Here is a 19932-nt window from a genome sequence, read left to right as displayed (position 1 = left end):
TAGGCCTTACTTTTCTTTTCTTTTTCCCTCCTAACGTGTTGGTGGAGCATCACTTTGATTCAGTTCATGCGGCCAGGATCTAACCCTGCACCCTGTTAACTCGGGAGCTGCACAAGTGTTGCTGGGCAGTGCAGGCTTGGTGGGAGCCTGGGGTGGTTCCTTGCCAGTAGTGCAGCAGGAGGATGCCCAGGGGCAGGGTGGCAGAAGGATCTTCCACTGTAACTGGAGCATAAAGTGATGCTTTCAGCAAGGCTGGGCCATCCTGGCAGAGCCTTCCTCTCTGGCTCTGTACTCCTAGGTACCTGCTGCCACCAGTTTGGTCTCATGTAATTAATTTGGCAAGGCTATCTTTTCCTACTGGTAGGTTTAATAAGGACAGGGTGGCATTTGAAGGCAGTTGGGCTGACAGCAGCAAGAGCGTGGTGTCCGGTATTGCCACCTAAAGGCTCTTGCTTTTGTCCCCTGCCTGTGGCACTGGCTGTTCCTCACATTGGGAGGGAGTGTGCAGCGAACACGGGTCTGTCTCGTCAACTAATCTGTACCCCACCAGCCTGACTCTTGGCACCGCACATGTTCCTTATTTGTGTCTGTATGTTACTGGCACCTCTTCATTTTTCTCCCCCGTCCTCCTCCTGCCCTTGACAGAGCGGTTGCTCCGCCGGCCGTGCACAGGCTCTGGTGCCAGTGCAGCCTCCGCAGCATCCACAGGATCCCTGGCCATCGCACGGCGATCTTCTTCCTCCGCTCAATTCTGGAGCAGCTCCTCCAAGCTGAGTTTCACACATGCATGCAGACATGTGCACACGCATGCGCATGCATGCACACCCTTACAGCATTGCTTGGGGCCAGTGCCTCCTGCCAGAGCCAGTTGCTGGCGTGGCCAGAGGGGGGGGATGCAATCAGCGCTGCAGCACCTTGCCCTCCAGAAGGATTGTACCACCCCTGCAAACATGGCACATTTGCCTTTCCTGAGCTTAATGACAAATTTCAGTTGAGCCCACGCTGCAGAGCTGCCAGATGTGTACGTTGCGCTGCAGACCTGCAGGCAGCGGGGATGAAACCGATGAGTTGTGCTGAGCATCATGTGGCGCTTGGTGGCTTTGCAAGAGGCGGCCGTCATCCACTGCTGCCTTTTTGTTTCTGCTCTTTCTCAAAGCCATTCAAAGCACCTCGTGTTGCGTGCAGGATATTACACGCAGGGTTGAATGGAGAAATTAGCAGGGGAGCTGTTTTCCTTTACGCACAGGATGGGGAGGTTGTCTGCATTCAGGCTGTGTGTATTTTTTTTTTCACCCTGCAGTCTCGTCACAGAGGATTATTCCAATGAAGCAGCAGGTGATATTTCATGTAGATGTGGCATTCGGCCATCGTAGAGGTTACTTCCCTTCCTTGAGTTTTTATAACTCCTTATTTTCATACTTAGGAAGTGAAGAGCACTTATTTCTTCAACATGCCTGTGACTACTGATGTTAAATCGTGGTCACCGAATGATTAGTTCTGCAATATCTTTTTCAATAAAGTATTGGTGATATTTTCATTATTTGCCTAACTCTGCCCAGGGCTTTAAAAGCTGCTGCAGGGCCCAGAGGAAAGAGTTACGTGTCTTAGGGGAGTGAGGACAGGAGGAAGTTTCTACCACCATCATCACCATCAGCACCCCAGAGAAATCATCCCCTCCCCATGCCTAAATGGGAGAAAAGCCAGAAGCAGGAATTTTGAATCTTGATTAATCTGAGGTGCAAACAGCAAGGACTTCGTGCATCATCCAGGCTTGAAAGGGGCATTGCTGTCTCAAAGGAGAGCAGCTCTGAGGGGTCGGGAGCTCTAACTTGGCCTCTTTCTCCCTTAGGATGTGGTGGTGGTCGGGGAGGAAAACTTCACCACTCCATGCTATATCCAGCTGGACCCAGAGGCCTGCCATATCCTGACAGAAACCCTCAGCACGTATGCCTTGGTGGGACAGTCAATCACCAAAGCAGCAGCCAAACGTCTCAAACTGGCCATCTTTGGACCGCTGTCCTGCTCTTCGCTGGAGTACAGCATCCGGGTCTACTGCCTCGATGACACGCAGGATGCCCTTAAGGTGGTTGTTGCACTCTTGCTCTCTTTCCCTCTCAGTCTCTAGCTCTTACAGGACTACAGTCATAGCTGTGACTGGGCCTTCTGCTCCATGTATTCCTGCTCCTTGGGTTGTTTTTCTAGTTAGGAGAAGAGCTTGACAACAAGCTGCTGTTTTACAGTTTAACCCCCACACGCTATAAATTGTCCTTTGCATAGGGATCTCCCATTATTTTCAGCCCACCAGTCTTTTTTCCTTTGTTTACCTGTATCATATCCCGAATCCTAAGATTTTTGCATTATTAAAAGGCCATAAGGTACACGGGGCTTCATTCATTATTCATGTATTTTTAATGCTAAGTGCCAGTTCCCCAGAGATGGGGGAACATATAAATGCTTCTTTGTAAATAGTTGATAATGATAAAAGAAGCTTCTGGGCTGTTAATCACTGCCTGCTTTCATACTGCTTTATTACACCTCTTTGCATGCAGCTTTTTGTGTTGGGAATTTGCAACTAAAATAAACCAAAGCTGTTGCTATCTCTAACTATATAACCTTACTCTCACTGCGTAATTCTGACATGCACACAAACACACGCTCACTACATACAGATGAGCAGATAGATAACCATACTTGCTATTTCTCTTTATAAATGCCTGTATTTATACAGATGGTATCTATAATAGATACACTTATGAAATATGTAGCTCCAACTGGACATGTAAGAATAGAGGTTATTAAAAGGTGGGTTTTTTTTTTCTTTAATCGTAGCAAGCCCAACTTCCCAAATGCCTCTTTGCAGCAAAATGAGTTCAAAGCCTGACTCTAGGCAGTCATCCTGGTGCTGTGTATGCTTTTATTTCCTCAGCTCCACATGGGAATTATTGGGATTCACACCCATATACACTGGCTGGGAGATGTTTGTGTTTTTCAGAGCAGTGACTTCCATCACTGTGAATGGCACACTCCGTTTTCCTCCCCTATACTATCTGATATCAAGGCCTGCCTGCCTAGGCTTTGTTGGGGGGATACTCTTTCTCTATATGTAAGAAAGGCAGTAAAGTACAAGGGTTGAAGCAGGCATATCGTGACTTCAGCATGGTTTTGTCTGTACAGGGTCTGGGAGCTTGGCCTCTGTCAATATGTTGGTGTTATCAGGATTTTAGAAACAATTATTTTCCCTGGTCTGATTTCCCTTTTGTTTTTCCTCCTTAAAAAAAGTGAAAAGGATCTTTTGTAGCAATCAAGCTTCAAAAGTCCTGATGTTTTTATGCCTGTGCTGTATAATACAATTTTCCACGGGTTTGTCAAGGCCCAAGGTAATAATAAGTGACTCGGAGGGGCCTTGGACAGACAGCTAATGCAGTCAGAGCTGGGGGAATCCAATTAGGTGTTACTCAAGAGCTGTTGGTTTGTTTCTAATAGGCTGTGGGGAGAGTTGTGAGGTAAAGTTAATCCTATTCGGTGCGATAGCAGAAGGGATCAGGAGAGCTGCTGAGCAACACAGAGGGACCATCTTTCACCTGAGAAGCTGCAGCCAACGTTTGGGAGAGGAGCAGTCCAGTCCTTGGGTTTCTGCTGCAGGTAGACCCCAAAGCGAGCTTGTAATTTGGTGAGGAAAGGTGAACAAAGTCGGGCAGCCACCATTCCACTCATACCTACTGCTGTTATACAGCAAAGTACATGCATTTTAATTTTGTTCTTTTTGGCACATCTACCCCAAGACTAGAAGGCCACCCATGGGGTTCAAGACCCAGCTATCTGGTGGTTTACAGGAGGACGAGCACATGTACTTGCTGGCCACAAACTGTTATGAATGTATCAATTGCCCTTCTCTGAAAATGAAAGGTCTGGGGAAGGAGAAGGTTTATGAAAAATGAACCTAGTAAACTAGCTGTAGATCATAGAATTATGGAATCGTAGAATGGTTTGAGTTGGAAGGGACCTTAAAGATCATCTAGTTCCAAAGCCCCTGCCGTGGGCAGGGACACCTTCCACTAGACCAGGTTGCTCAAAGCCCCATCCAGCTTGGCCTTGAACACTTCCAGGGATGGGGCAGCCACAGCTTCTCTGGGCAATCTGTGCCAGGGCCTCACCACCCTCAGAGTGAAGAATTTCTTCGTTACATCCAATCTAAATCTACCCTCTTTCAGCTTAAAGGCATTACCCCTTGTCCTGTCACTACATGCCCTTGTATAAAGTCCCTCTCCAGCTTTCCTGCAGGCCTCCTTCAGGTACTGGAAGGTTGCTATAAGGTCTCCCTGGAGCTTTCTCTTCTCAAGGCTCAACAACCCCAACTCTCTCAGTCTGTCCTCATAGGAGAGGTGCTCCATCCCTCTGACCATTTTTGTGGCCCTCCTCTGGACCTGCTCCAACAGGTCCATGTCTTTCCTGTGCTGAGGGCTCCAGAGCTGGACACAGTACTCCAGGTGGGGTCTCACCAGAGCAGAGTAGAGGGGCAGAATCACCTCCCTTGACCTGCTGGCCATGCTTCTTTTGATGCAGCCCAGGATAGATACACCGTTGGCTTTCTGGGCTGCAAGCACACATTGCCAGGTCATGCTGAGCTTCTTATCAAACAACAACCCCAAGTCCTTCTCCTCAGGGCTGCGCTCAATCCATTCTCCGCTCAGCCTGTATTTCTGCTTGGGATTGCCCCGACCCATGTGCAGGACCTTGCACTTGGCCTTGAACTTCATGATGTTCACATGGGCCCACCTCTCAAGCCTGTCAAGGTCCTTCTGAATGGCATCCCTTCCCTCCAGCGTGTCGACCACACCACACAGCTTTGTGTCATCAGCAAACTTGCTGAAGGTGCACTCAGTCCGTGTCATTGGCAAAGATGTTAAACAGTGCCACTCCCAATAGTGACCCCTGAGGAACACCACTCATCACTGGTCTCCACTTGGACATCGAGCCGTTGACTGCAACTCTTTGAGTGCAACTATCCTGCCAATTCCTTATCCACCAGGTGGTCCATCCATCAAATCCATGTCTCTTCAATTTAGAGACAAGGACGTCGTGCAGGACAGTGTCAAATGCTTTGGACAAATCCAGGTAGATGACATGAGTTGCTCTTCCCTTATCCACCAATGCTGTAGCCCCGTCATAGAAGGCCACCAAATTTGTCAGGCGCGATTTGCACTTAGTGAAGCCATGCTGGCTGTCACCAATCACCTCCTTATTTTCTATGTGCCTTAGCATAGTTTCCAGGAGGATCTGCTCCATGATCTTGCTGGGCACAGAGGTGAAACTGACTGGCCTGTAGTTCTCTGGGTCTTCCTTTTATTCTTTTTTAAAAATGGGGGTTATGTTTCCCCTTTTCCAGTCAGTGGGAACATCACCAGACTGCCATGACTTATGATGGATACTGGCTTAGCAACTTCATCCACCAAGACCCATAGATGCATCTCATCAGGCCCCATGGACTTGTGCACCTTCAGATTCCTTAGATGGTCTCGAACCTGATCTTCTCCTGCAGCAGGCGCTTCTTCATTCTCCCAGTCCCTGCCTTGGCCTTCTACGACTTGGGCAGTGTGGCTTGAGCACTCGCTGGTGAAGACTGAGGCAAGAAAGTCGTTGAGTACCTCAGCTTTCTCCATATCCTGTACGAGGCTTGGTAGTCTCCCAGTGGCATCCCTGATACAAGCAGCACACCTCTCCGGAGTGTGCGACAGGTCAGCAAATGGGTGCCTCCGTTCCTCTCAGAAGAGTCACCTACTACTATCACCCGTCGCCTTTTCTTAGTTGTGCTGGTTGTTATACGGGGAGCAGATCGGGCTGCCTTACTCAGCTCCAGCATCTCTCCTGGTGTGACGGGTCTTTCCTCTTCAGCCTGCAGAGCAGTGACGTGGTTCCGCAAGGGCACCTCAGGCTTCAGGGGAAGCCTCTTCCTCCTGCTGGTCCTTGCCCTTCCAACCATCCATTCTTCCACACTATTGGCCCCCCCTCCCTTTTGTGTGTGCTGGTGGGGGAGTTTTTGTCTGTTTGGCCGCGGGCTGTGGGTCCACTGCAGACTGCGCTTGGAACCAGCTATCTGTCTAACTCCTTCTCAGCCTTCCTGATGTTACGCAGCCTTCTCACCGCCTCCGGCAGCTCAGCCACCTGCTGCAGGACATCCTCCACCCGGGCACAGCTTTTGCAGGCAGGCCTGCCGCCTGCCCCTGCCTCAGGGGAAAGGCGTAGGCACCTCCTGCAGCCTGAGGTCTGTACTGCAGCCTCTCCCTTCCGCAGCTCCGTCTGGATGGAGGCATCGGCCGCCGCTGGGGCAGATGGTGCAGACCCCCTCAGCCGGAGATGCAGCCTTTGCTCTCAGACGAGTGCCCACCATTCCACCTTGAGGGTCAGGTAGGATGAGTGCCCTTCATCTCTGCAGGTGGTCACAGAACGGTGTCTAGTTGCCGGCTTATGTGTAAGATGAAAGGGTTGAGCATCTGCGTACAAACCAGTGTGTACAAACCAGCCCTGTGCAATGGTGTTGTGTAGACTCAAACTATGACTATTTAGAAAGAAAAAAAAAAAAGGCTGGGGTGTTTGCTGTGTGCTTTCACAACAGCTGCCACCGCAGCAGCCCCGGCCGTGCTGGGAGGAGGTCCTTGGCAGTGCCATATTGCCGAAGGGAGGGCATTCACCAGGCAGTTACCGCTGGCTGTGCAGGACAAGGCATGCAGACGTGGCTGGACCAGCGGGTCCTGAGGTTAAAAGTAATTTGGAGAGGGTGGGAAAGTTGTAGGCAGCAAGCAAGGTACCAGCTGCAACATCTCAGTGTCTTGTAGCTGGCTGCTCCAGGCAAGGCACAGCAAGAGGAGGGAAGAGCAGCGTGAGGTGTTCCCATATTGGGATGTCTGAGGTTTGGAAGAGCCTTTGTAGGGGATTATGTGTTTATTTTAGTAGGCAACCAAAAGCATTCTGTTATTATTTACAACTAGGAATGAATATGCCATATGTTGAATGTGTCCTAACAGCCGCCAAAGGAAGACAAGCAGTTGCGGTATAAAACTCAGTGCTGTATTTTTCCAGCAGGCTTTTTCTCTCATCGTGCAGAGTAAGCACTCACTGCTGAACTGCCAGCGCCCACAGTACAGTAGGGAAATGTAATGCCTTGTCATGAGTAAGGGCTCGGTTATTGTGGGGAGGGCTTGGCAGGATTCCTGGGGGCTGCGGAGCAGAGTGGGCTCCGCACTGATCGTGCATGCAGCATCCTCCGCCCGCAGAGTCCGGAGGCACCCGGATGGGATGCTCACAAAAATGCTTTTTGGGGAAGGGCGAGGGTAGCTGTGACCTCGAGCACTGGCCTGTTTTTTTAATACTGATTTTTGCACTTTGAGCCCAAGCTAGTCTGCTGTAAAAAAAAGTAATAATACCATAGCTATAAAGAATTCCAGCTGCTTTATTCTCATCTGTTTATTCACGTATGGCTTTGAGATTGAGGTGTGTGAGCTGTGCCCGGCAGCGCAGCGGGGGCTGAGCAGCCGGGCACGCGGAAATGGCTACCTCCCACACCAGGGGCAAGTGAATGATTTCAGGCTGTAGCGAGGTGGCATCCCTCAACACGCCTCATGCTGCGCAGTAACTGTCCTCCAAAAAAAAAAAAAGAATCACAACAGGCATGTGATCTTCTCTCAGTTATTTAATGCATATTTTTCCTTCTAATGAAGAAAGGCAACAGCTGAACGCTGTTGCTTGCTTATGCCCCATTAGTGAGGAAGCCTTTTCCAAATACAGGTTGTGGCTATCCTGGTGGTGCTGACAATGGAGCAATGCCTTACACAGCTCCCTCTCCTAGGAAGAGCATAAGGGCATAAGTCCCGGCTCACAGGTGTGGTGAGAGGCGATGGGGAGGGTGGCTAGAGCCACCCTTGCATGGGGCAAGCAATGCACAGCTCAGATTTTGGCTCAGGAGGGCATAGAGGCGCCAGCCAGTGGGATAAGCACGGCTCTAAATAAAATGCCCTATGGCTAGAGCCAGCCTGCAGGTTTGAAGGGCTGTGCAAATCATGGCTCCAAATTAATGCTGAATTAATTAGCTGAGCAGCATGGGAGAAGCACAGGCTGCTGTGGTGGCCAGTTGGAGCATGTAGAGGGGCTACAGTGACCAAGGGTGGTTACCAAAAGTGGGATATTGAAACCAGACACCCAGATCTGGTGGGTAGGATGGTGCAGCGTCATGCTGCAATGTTTTTCCCCACAGTAGTGCAGCTCCCAGGGCTGGCACTGCACAGGCAGGAGCAGTCATTCGGCCCCCGCGCCCTGCGTGCCTGAGAGGTGGCGTCTGCAATTAGCTCATGCAGTGCCACAAGTCGTCTTCTGGCCCTTCCAGGGAGCTAATTTGGACATAATGAAGATCTATAGTAATCAGATAATTACTATCGATTGCTCTTTGGACATCTTGACGAGGTAATTAGGGGGCACTGGAAAGAAGCTGGAACTGATTCATTGGCATAACCTTAATCTAAAAGGTTTCCTGATTTTGTTTCTTTTCCTCTAATAGCTGATAAACAAACATCATTTTAGCTTCAGTATCTGCCAGGTGCTGGGCTCGCCAGGGACAGGGTTTTTTCTTTTGTGCTAACTAGATGCTGAATGTGAGCAAAAGTAGCTTGTTTTGTGCTTAGCTAAAACAAAGGCTCCTTTAGTTGGCCTGGGGTAGCATCCTGGTTTCATTTGCCCACGTACTGCTTGAGTGTGCTCACTCTGTGCACGATTGCCTTTGGCTGCGTGAGACAGGTTGGTTGGTCGGCTCTTGTAATTAAATATGACTGAGTTTGGCGGTGTTGGTTTCTAATGGGGCTCGTGTAGGTGCCTTTGTACTTGCCTCTTCTGTGTGGACTACAATTAGTCTGTTTGTAGGCAATGATCCAGTGTGGTCTCATTAGTTACAAGCATATGTTTATTTTTAGCTGCAGAAAATGACCAGACTCTTGGCTTACTAGCTTTTAATTACAAGATCAATATTTCAGTAACCCTGAACCTATGTATTCATATGTACAAAATGCTTCATGACAGTGTCTTGCTCTTGTTTTGATACCATCCTGCTTGGCAGTTAGTCTCAGAGTAGGCATCTGCTATCTCTTGTACGACTCTGTCATGGAGCAGTTTGCCAGGAGGCTGCAAGCTAAAGGACCAGCAGTATGCACAGGTCCCATATCAGCAGGACCTATGCAAATAAGAGCTTCCAAAAGCAAAATAGTAAAGCTACCATTAGATGTCCAGTTTGGTGAGCAATGGAGAATGATATATTTCAGTATTCAAAGAGTACCTGTATGCAAAGTCTTTGGATTCAATACAATTGCATGCAATTAAGCTTTCTGCTTATAGGACATGTCAGATAATGCTGTGTCTCCCAAAGGAGACATGGCTGCCTGCATCCCTGCTGGGCTGCTGCTGTATGATGAGGGTGAGGGCATTATACTCAGATCCACTAGTGCAATTCCAGTTCACAGGGAAACACAAGTCTGTGCAATGCCTGTGCATTTTTTTTCTGTATTATACAAATTACAGCATCTACAGCAGTTGATCTTGAGGAATCAGAAGACCAGTGTGCTGTCTTGATGAAACCTGACTGCTTTCTTCTTGTTATCACCATACTGCAGGAGGTCCTCCAGCTAGAGCAGCAGATGGGCGGGCAGCTTTTGGAGGAACCCAAAGCTTTGCATTTTAAGGGAAGCACCCACAACCTCCGCCTGTCCATTCATGACATTGCCCACTCTCTCTGGAAGAGCAAACTGCTGGCTAAATACCAGGTGAGCAGCACAAACCATTTACATTGGATCCTAGCAGTGAGGCTTAAAGAAATACAGTGACACACAGGGGTGTTTGAAAAACACTCGGTGCCAGGCTGCAGTGCCATGGACATTTTTTTCCCTGGACCATTTGCAGTGACAGCAGCATGGAGCCCACGGTCCCTGGTCATATAGCATCCGTGCCCTGGTCCCATATCCCTCCCTTACTATACCTTTTTTTGCTTTTTTCTTGCAGGAGATTCCCTTTTACCATATCTGGAGTGGATGCCAGAGGAACCTGCACTGCACCTTCACACTGGAACGGTTCAGCCTGAATACCCTGGAGCTGGTGTGCAAACTCTGCGTGCGGCAGGTCGAAGGAGAAGGGCAGATCTTCCAGCTCAACTGCTCTGTCTCAGAGGTAAATGACATCAGTGCACTTCTCTATCCGACTGCAGGAACATAGGAGGGCTAAGGAGGTATATCCTTTCCTGTTGCTACTTGTTTAGTGCTTCCCATTTTCCTCCTGACTGCTGGCATGGACATAAGGGATGGATTAAGTAATTTCTTTGTATCTCCTGTTGCATTTTCCTTTAGTTTCTTTCATCTGGAAGGGAGCATCCCCCCTTCAAGGGAGGGAGGAGAGCAGCTATGGTCTCCCTGCTAGAGCCACCTTTCTGTGTTCTGTGTGGAGGAGCTCTTTGCCTACCACTCCCTAATGCATCTCGCAAAGCACTGCATGGTTCTGTTTCCTGGCAGTCCACAAGACCATCATGCCTGCCATTTCCCTGGAGAGAGAGGAAGGAGAACAGGAAAATGTCATTGCCATATGTTTGCATGAGCCACTCCACTCTGATCCTACGTAGTAACCGCTGTGCAAGAGAGAATATCAGATGGTCTAGTTGCAATAGACTTTTCTCATCAGATTTTGCTACTGCCACAAATCCTGAATATTATCTTTGACAATTTTTCTTTTGACGGCTGACATTTTCCAGTAGAAAAATGGTCATAAGTTTTGGAACATCTTTGCTGATGCTACGTAGCACCTGGAGAATTTTCGCTCCTTGGGGCAGTCAAGCTTAGGGCTGAGACCAAACGACATGTTCAAATGTGAAGTGGCATTGACTTCAGTGACTGTGCTGGTGGCTTTTGTGCCTGGTACCCTTGGTGGCTATGAAGAGCAGGCTCCTGGGCAGCAATCACTGCTGGCTGACTTGGGGAAGGGCTGGGAGACCACAGACAAAAGTTACTTGTGCTGTAGGGCCCTGGCGGTGTGTGCCATTACCCATAACATCTGCTTGGTTATTGGGTGTAAAGTTACATATTCAGCTGGGGACTACACAGCATTAAAGACAGATGGTAAAACAAGTATCATAAACAATTATTGTAATAAGTGCTGCATTGAGGTAATCTCTAATTTAACCTCACAGAGAAGAGAAAGAACTGAGAGTAACTTTAATGAAATGCAAGTATACACTATAATCATCTTCAGCTGCTTGTGTGTAATAGGGCCTGGTAATGGATTCAGAGGGAACAGGATAATATTCTTGTCTTGTGCTGTGATCCCATCCATCAGGGATGAATAGAGAGAGGGAATAATACCGCCGCTATCAAGGCTGCCTGCTGCAAAATTGCTCCTCCTGGTTGACATTTAGTGATGTTCCTGAGCCCAAGTGAGGGGCAGGAGGATCTTGGGCTGCTAAGGGCTGACAGACAGGGTTGTGTCAACTTTGTTACTAGAAAAAAAAAACGTAAAACTCAGCTGGTTTGATGACAAAAGTTACCTGGAAGTGTAATAACAGCAACCTGGAAACCAATGTGTATGCCTGTAGAGGCATAAGAGGAAGGGGTGGTTGTGATAAAGACACCAGACCAGGCATCAGGAAACCTTAGCTATGGTTCCTCACACTTTCTTCTGGTGACTAACTAGGTCATGTAAGGGTGTGTTTTGGTCTCTGCTTTCAGATGGTGTCTGGATTGGTTTGCTTCTGGTGATTTCAAATTGTGCACATTATTCCCTTCTTGTGGGAGAGGCAGACAGCTAGTGGTTAGGCATTGCAGGACCATGCTGATACCTTTCTTTGTTGCTGGATCTGCCTCTGTCTCTGTCACCCTCTGGTAAAAATATAGTAACACAGTTTCCTGCATCCTCCCTTTATGGGCTTTCTTTTTTGTCCCCTGTAACGGACGTAAAACTTCTGGAGATTAAACTGTCTTATTCTGGTTTTACATAGTGTATTCCACCAGGACTTCAAAAATACAAATGCAATGAGTGCCAAAACATGCAAATTTGTGAGGCAAGAGGAAGAGTGAGATAAAGGTCTCCCACTGTTTGTTTTTGAAGCCCCATTTTTATCTTGTGCTGTCGGTACTCACCTGAAAGAGCCCCAGGGTACCGCCATGGATACCTGGACTCCCTCTGCAGCCGTCCTGATGCACCTGGGGCAGCAGGCCACCTCCAGAGCCAGGGCAGCGCTGCCTCAATGTGTCGCTTGCATCCCTTGGCCCAGAATAAAAGGAAAGTTTGTCCGTCTGCGATGCCACCGGTCACTGCTCTACAGCTGCTTCTGACCTGCCAGCGGGGGTGAGTCTGCAGGCAGCAGCAGTGGCATACAAGGCGTTCTGCAGGCTCCCGGGCAGCCACCGCTGCCAGGCAGCTAGAGGACAGTAAGTTGTTGCCTGAAGCAGTGGGATTGGGGCGGCCAGTCTGTGATGCAGGGCCTTGGCACCCAAGTAGGGATACCGCATTCGGCACTGCTTTGGGCATGTTAACTGAAGACATTACAGTGTGGCATAAGCCTTCCTTGGTTAGAAATTTCACTGATTGCCTAAAGTGCCAGTTATAAAAAAAAAAAAAAAAGGCAAAAAAGGCATATTTATAGAGTGGAAGAGAATTAATTGCTGTGAATAAAAGAGTGGAGGCAAAAGAGGTTTAATTCTGTTCACGGATACTGGATCTCCCCTTTCCAACTCTGCGTACTTTTTTGAGGGGGAAACAAAAGACTGCGCGTGACTGTGAGCATCTCCAACAAGCTTCCTAGGGGATTTGCGATGGCAGGTTAAACCAGGCGTTGCTTGGTTTTGAGACAATTTCAGGATTTACAGGGCCTTCTCAGCAGCCAGTTTGACACAAAGCAACAAGGCATCTCACAGAGGAGCACACAAATTGACATTTAACGACCAGTCTTTTGCATGGATGTTTCTGGCTGCCCAGGGCTGTGACATGGGCAGAGGCGGAGATGAAGCAGCTCCCCCATTTCGGCCAGCCTGGCCTCAGGCCTGTCATGTGCAAAGAACGGCAATTGAGAAGGCGAGTGAGAGGCATGAAAGGAGACCCAGCCCTGCTTGCTGCTTTTTCCATCACGTGCTTTGGTAGGTGGAGGTGACAAGTGCTGTGCATGGGAGGAGTGTGGCCGCTGCATGGTTGGGCGGCCAGTCAGCGTCGATGGGGTTTGGCGAGGCTTTCAGCTGCCCTGCAGGACCTCATTGTTCCTAAGCAAACCCAACCATCCAAATTGACCAACTACCTTTGTCCTACCAGCTACTGAGCCTCTCTTTCTACCTGCCTGTGGATGCTAAATCCTTCCAGGCCAAGGTAGGGATAAAATCCTTGCCCAGAAGAACCAACCGCTTGTCATTCCCAGCAGGGCCACATTACAACTGTGTCATTGGGAGCCTCCCAGCTGGGAGGATCACATCAGAGAACATCGCCCTGGACCCACAGGGGACAGGCTGTCTTTGGAGATGACTTTTCCCTTGAAACACTGCTGCCACCACCTTTGAGCGCAGTGCTGGTCTTGGGGAGGAGGGCAATGGCCACCCCCATCCCAGAGCACACACGCTCCATCTATCTCCAGCACAGAGTTAAAGCCACATGAAGATGAGGTATCAGCTTGTGCCTGGGGCGGTATTAACCATCTCTCTGTGGTCTGCCCAGCATCAGAGGCTTTGGAGAGCACGGGTGCTGTCAAAGGGATGTCAGCAGCGTGAGCCTGGTGCTGGCTCTGGTGGGGGGCTTGGGAGGCTGCCAGGAAGGGGTTCCGGCCAGCCAAGCCAGGAAAGCCCTCTTCTGCCCTAGTAGCAGCAATTTGCTCTGATACGTGTCAAAGTGCCTGATCTTTCTTTATTTCCAGTAAGTGATTAATTAAGCTGGGCTCAATTTTGTCCAGCTATAGTAATCTTCACTCTCAAAAAAAAAAAAAGAAAAGAAAAAAAATCTGCTGTCTACCCAAAGTCATTTATAAATATTTCTCTTTTTCAGCTGACTAACATAAATGCTTGATTAGCAGAGGGCTGCTCCCCTCTAATGCAAGTAAAAGCACTGAGACTCAGAGGATGCACTTCTGCAATCATCTCTGCACTCAGTAACAAAACTGCTGTATTTTTACATTTTTTTGCTTTCTTTCCAACCTCAGGAACCTACTGGCATCAATTATCCTCCCCTGGACTCAGCAGGCACCATCACCACCATAGTAGGGCCCAGCGCTTTCAGCATCCCGCTCCCGATAAGGCAGAAGCTGTGTAGCAGCCTGGACGCGCCCCAGACCAGGGGCCACGACTGGCGGATGCTGGCCCACAAGCTGAAACTGGACAGGTGAGCGAGGCTGCCTATGTGTGGTCGGGTGGCGAAGCCCCCCGGGAGGGCTATGCAAAAGGGTCCTGGGGAAGATGAATGACAGCAGATGCGTCTACAGACCGGTCAGACTGACTGCACAGGAGATGAGCACCTTGACACCGTCAGCAATGGGGATGAGCTGAAATCATATGAATTCAGGTAGCCTTCATGCAGCTCAAAAAACAAGTTTCCTTTTGGCTTGTTGCAGGTACCTAAATTATTTTGCTACGAAATCGAGTCCTACCGGGGTGATCCTGGATCTCTGGGAAGCCCAGAATTTCCCTGATGGCAACCTGAGCATGCTGGCAGCGGTTCTTGAGGAAATGGGAAGACACGAAACCGTTGTGTCTTTGGCAGCAGAAGGAAATTACTGATGCAGCCTTGGTGTGAACAGGAAGGACAGATGCAGGGAGCGGTAATGCCCTGTTATTACAAACAAGAATTGAAATGAAAACCCAGACCAATGAGTTACACAAGAGACATTTCAGAGAAGAAAGCAAGCAAACAAACAAAAAGAAAAAAAAAAAAACCAGCCCTGACCTTCACACGTGCTCTCCTTGTACATTATCACAGGATCTAAAAGAAATCATGCAAAGTTGTACCTTGAAAATATAAATCAACCTAATGTTCCTCTCTGCTTGGCTGTACACTGCTTGGTACAGGATTTTACAGTTTCCTAGGAAACGCTTTTTATTGCTATCCAGATATATGGATAAACTTTCTTAACAATCCCAGTTTCTATGGATGTTGTTTACATCAAATTCTGGACAGGGGTAAGGAGACTGTCCATGGCTCTTTATATTTTTTGTTTAAAGCCATTCTAGACAAGGCTATGGACAGTTGGTTGTGGCTATTTCAGCTTATTGGTTTCTAGTGAATTCAGATTTTGGCTACAATTCTGCACATTGATTGTCTCACAATGATCCTCCTGTCGTTCTGTTTCCTAGACCTACTTGTAAAAAAAAACCAAGAAAATCAGAGTTTAAGAGGTGTGCATCTGGAAAGCAGGTACTCTGGGTGCTAAGCAGGAACACACGTAATGTCCCTTTCCTTCCCCAAGGCAGTCCCACTGAGCCTGAGAATAGCTGTAGGACAGTGGGGAATGTAGGATCGGAGTAAATTTTCAGTTCACAATGTAACACCACCCTTTCCACCCCTTTGTGATATGAGGGGGCTGGATATGCAATTCAGAGTGGTTAGGGGGGAAAAAAAAGAAACCCAGAAAAAAAAAAAGAGAAGTTGCTATGATAATTATTTACTAATTAGTATCTAGTGCAAGGATTATTATTATTATTAATTATTATTATTATTACCATTATTACTTTATTTCTAATTTTGTCAGCAGCAGAATGAATCATTCCTGTTTTTATGGAACCTGTTGTCCCCTTCCTGAAGGTCTTCTAAGATGCGTCCCTCTATATGCTGTCTGTCCTTTCCTTTTCCAGCCTTCGTACTCCTCCTCCAGAGTCCTCTGCTAGCCCACAAGGATTGCTCACCTCATCTTAGCATTGCTGTGCTTCATGCCCAGTGCAAAGATGGTGTGAACTGGTGATGCTCTACTGAAGTCACTGATCTGCACCAAGGATCCAACCCAGCACCACTCCATGGGATGTTTTGTACCACCTTGGTGCCTCCAGGTTGCTCCAAGAAGCAATCCTGTCCCGAGGTGGCTGTGAACCAATAACGGCCTCCCAGTCCAAATACATGTAGCCCACTGGTTCAGGAGCGCGGGTGCAAGCATGTGGAGGCACTGACGTTGACCACTTGATTTGTGCATCCAGTGTGGGCCTCCATATGTCTTGCTTTGCTTTGAAGCGGTCTGAGAGCCAGCAGCTTCCATGTTTCCCACGGAGCCGCAGGTACTCACTCTTACTGAAACCCACCTCCTCCCATAACATTTGCAGTGGTCAGGGCTGCTGGGCGTGATCTACTGGTTCATTTCTGGGTGAGGTGCACTCAGCAGGTCTCTGCTGCTCTTCCTGAGCTTGCTGCAGCCAGGGAAGCCTCTGCTGCCTCGGCCAGCGTAGGGTGGTGGAGTGGGGAAGTTGAAATCCCGTGTACTGCAGTTTGCTGCCTGCACTGCACTGTGCCGCTGCCTGCGCTGCGCCAGGTCCTCACTGGCTGAACGGGGGACGTTTGTCCCTCTCGGCCACGACAAACAGGTGAAGTGGGAACTTGGCAAAAGGAGCGAACTCTCGCTTTTTCAGTTGTCACTGCAAATATATTTTATTTTCTGCTCAGTGAAAAGACCGACTCTTTGGTACATGACAGCACATAGGATCACAGTAGTTTTACTGCCAGGCTTGTGTGTCCTCTACTTCTGGTGCAAAGGCGGCTTTCTTCCCCAGCCCAGCCGCTTCAGGTTTCTAGCCAGGCCCTGGTTATTGCTGTTCTGCACACGCGCATGCCCCTGCCCACGCATGTATTCCCACTTCATCTGCTTCCCGAGACTGGAGTTGGTTTGTTTTCTTTTGTGTTTTTGGTTTTGTTTTTCCCGAAGGCTTTCCAGATTGCACCTGTAAAGGTAACTTTGAAAATGTCATTGGTCAAAACGAAAGGAAAATTTTGTCTGACCTTTTTCCCCTTTGACATTTCCATAGGCTTGGGACTTTTTGTTTTTAATTTCTCAGCTCCCTGACACCAGCGGGGTTTTGACTGACTGCTGGGCAACGATCGCAAAGCCCTCCCTTCCTCATAAGAGGCAACCCAGCAGTTTGCAAACCAGCATTTCAGTCAAAACTGGAGACCAGAGGACATACACTTTAACTTTCAACATCTGTCTGCATTTTGCCTGTATAAGCCTCACCTTCTCCAAATGTAGAGATGGCAAGGGCATCCTTTCCACAACCAACCATCTTCTTTTTCACCGTGGGCATCTGATGCAGCCCATTACAACGCTAATGGAAATCTTGCTTTCAACTTCAGGAGGCTTTGACTGGGGCTTCTAGCTCTGCCCTTTCTCTACATTTTTTACTCACCTTGGAGCTCTGAAATGGCTCTTAAAAGATACATCTCAGCTTTTCTCCCTCCTGTGCCATCTTCAGGCGTAACCAGTTGTACTCAGTTCGTGTTTCTTCCACCTTCCCGCACATCCTTCCTGCGTGACTCCTCTTCCAAGGCAGGTGGATGAGCTGAACTGTCCTTCAGCCCTTTTCCCTCTTCAGCTTAGTCTTTGTTAGCTGGTGCCCAGGCTCACTGGTACTCCCGGCTCCCAGCTTTTACTAGGTGGGCAGCATATGCACCCTTGTCACCAAGGCCTTGCCAGAAAGTATCGTAGTTATCTGTATCGCTACGAGTCAACGCTCCTTTTGCCAGCTCTTTGACCTACCCCCCAGTGCCTCCTTCAAGAAAAATGAGCAACTTTCTGGGGCGTTTTCCTTTTACAGCATCGCTGTAAAGGGGATTTGCTGAGAGGAAAAGGCATGCTCTAAGAGGAGCATCCACAGAGGTAGATGGTGGTCAAGTACATCACTAGGGCAGTGGCATCGCTGTTGCTAGGAGGTGAAGCTGCTCTTCCACCCTGGCTGCTCAGAAACCTTCCCTCACCCACTGCACTCACAGGCTGGATGGTTTCTCTGTCTCCTGCTTCATCAGCTTTTGCAGGGTCCCAGCGTGGTGCCGTGTGAGCTGCCCCAGCCCTGATGTCTCCTCCGCAGAGCCACACCTCGGCCCAGCAGCTCCACACTCACGCTTTGCCACCGCTGCTTGCGGCAGCTCCCACCTCACCTGACGCTCCCCCTGCATTAATTTTGCTCACAGTTTTTTCTTTTTTCCGGGGGTACCCCACTGGCAGGCCGTGCGGCTGGGGAGAGGGCTCTGGGACCGGCCAGTGGGGCGCACACCTCAGCATCCTCATCCTGCTGCCCCAAGGAGGGAGGGTGGGAGGCAAGGGTAGCCAGATCAGCTCGGGATATAATTTTTGGTGGGAGAAAAACCAGCAGCGGTCCCTCCGCCTGGATTGCGTGGACACAGTGCCATCTCGTGGGGCTGAGCCCCAGCTCCAACATGCCGCCGCCGCGGCGAGCAACATCGCTCAGGAAAAGGCTTTCCCATGGAGCAGCTCTTGAAAAATGGCAAATAAGTTTGGCAGACAGAACCGACTCTTAAGAGTTATTGTAACATTTTATGTCAGGTAAGCACATCTACTTTAAAAAAAAAAAAAGGCTGCAGGCTTCTTATCCTCCAGTTATTACTGCTTTTTTAAATGCTTATCCTTTTAGTTGTCCACCTTCAGCTATGTGCTGTAGCAGTTTTGCTGCTCTTCACACCATCTCTTCATTACACATTGATTGGTAGTGCTATAAATAATATATATATGTTATATAAATATACATAAAATATCTACTGACTTCAAGGAAATCCTTTAATTTCCAAGTAAGAAACACTATCGGAGACAGTCCTTTTCACCTGATTTTTCTTCAGTTCTTCTTGTGTTGTGTTCTTGTAAAGGTGGCTGTCAGTGCATAGGGTAACTTTGGGGTTGGTTTGGGGTTTTTTTTCTGAATTTTCTGATCACAGCTGATCCACTGTATCTCGCTAAACAGTGCAAGGCCTAAGTGCTGTTTTACTGAATCTCAAAAGTTTTGAGGCAGTGAGGGTCTCTTGAGTCAAGATTTGCTTCCATGCGAGACTGAGACTTTTTTCCGTATCGCTGGCAGAAATGCAGACACTCACGAGACATGTTGGAGTCTGGGATGCCCACAGAGCAAAACATGTCTGTTCCTTGGGTTTCTTGTCATTTCTGTTGCTTACATAGAGAATAAATGTATTTACATGCTGTAAGCCCATCATTGTGGACAGTGTCCTAATGTCTCGTATTGCTACCTAAACTAGCTTCTTTTTGGTTCTCCTTTTCTCCTTGTTTTAGGGGGTGGGGCGTATGGGGAAGGGAGGGGTGGGAGGGCCCTTAGACCATGGTATGCTCTGGCCAAGTAGTTACCACAGCTCTGAGGTTAATTTTGAACAAGATGATACTGTTGAGGTTGTTTTTTTTAAATCTCGTGTCCAGGGCACTTTGTAAACTATCTTACTTGAGTGTTCAGAAGTCTTTTCAGGTATTACTGTGGCTCTTGTCTGGCCACGAAGTAACTAATTGTTTGCAGGCTGGCTTGCTTAATATCAGGCAGTGTGAAGATGGGAGCGGTTTGTGAATGAAAACCAAACCTTTGGCCCTTCTCCCACAAGGACTCCAATGAGGTATTGGCTTCGGGGTCATCACCACAATCCATTCCTAGCTTGTGTGTGAAACCTTGAGTTCATAAAATGAGCTGCACTGCAGATTTTTAAATGCTGAAGCATGTATCTTGGACATCCTTTGAAGTGGGAATTTAACAGAAATGCAAAGTGTGTGTGTATATACATATACAGACAGGAGACAATAAAGGACACCTACTGCTGGAGGCTTTTAGCTCTGATATTAGTTGTGGGCATCCTCTTATGACCAACTTTTGCTTGGGAAGCTGAAGGTCAAAATTCAGTGCTGTATCATCACTGCAAGGTCAAATAGACAGTACATCGAGAGCCAACAGAGTAGAAACT

General features: G+C 48.5%; 1 protein-coding gene across 2 annotated transcripts in view; it reads left to right on the top strand.

The window, feature by feature from the left end:
- The window catches only part of UNC5C (unc-5 netrin receptor C), a 263508-nt gene extending 248478 nt beyond the window's left edge, over window positions 1-15030 (top strand). For both annotated transcript variants that reach the window (XM_009474695.2, XM_087736769.1), the window contains 5 exons: window positions 1850-2083; window positions 9651-9800; window positions 10036-10200; window positions 14195-14373; window positions 14603-15030. In XM_009474695.2, coding sequence (XP_009472970.1) covers window positions 1850-2083; window positions 9651-9800; window positions 10036-10200; window positions 14195-14373; window positions 14603-14768 — 894 coding nt within the window. In that variant the 3' untranslated portion in view covers window positions 14769-15030. The remainder of the gene's footprint in view (window positions 1-1849; window positions 2084-9650; window positions 9801-10035; window positions 10201-14194; window positions 14374-14602) is intronic.
- The last annotated feature ends 4902 nt before the right edge of the window (window positions 15031-19932 follow it).

The sequence above is a fragment of the Nipponia nippon genome, unplaced genomic scaffold (genome assembly GCF_047370975.1).
Source record: "Nipponia nippon isolate SJK-2023a ecotype South Korea unplaced genomic scaffold, ASM4737097v1 scaffold_6, whole genome shotgun sequence".
NCBI lineage: Eukaryota > Metazoa > Chordata > Aves > Pelecaniformes > Threskiornithidae > Nipponia > Nipponia nippon.
This window is presented reverse-complemented; position numbering and strand designations above follow the sequence as displayed.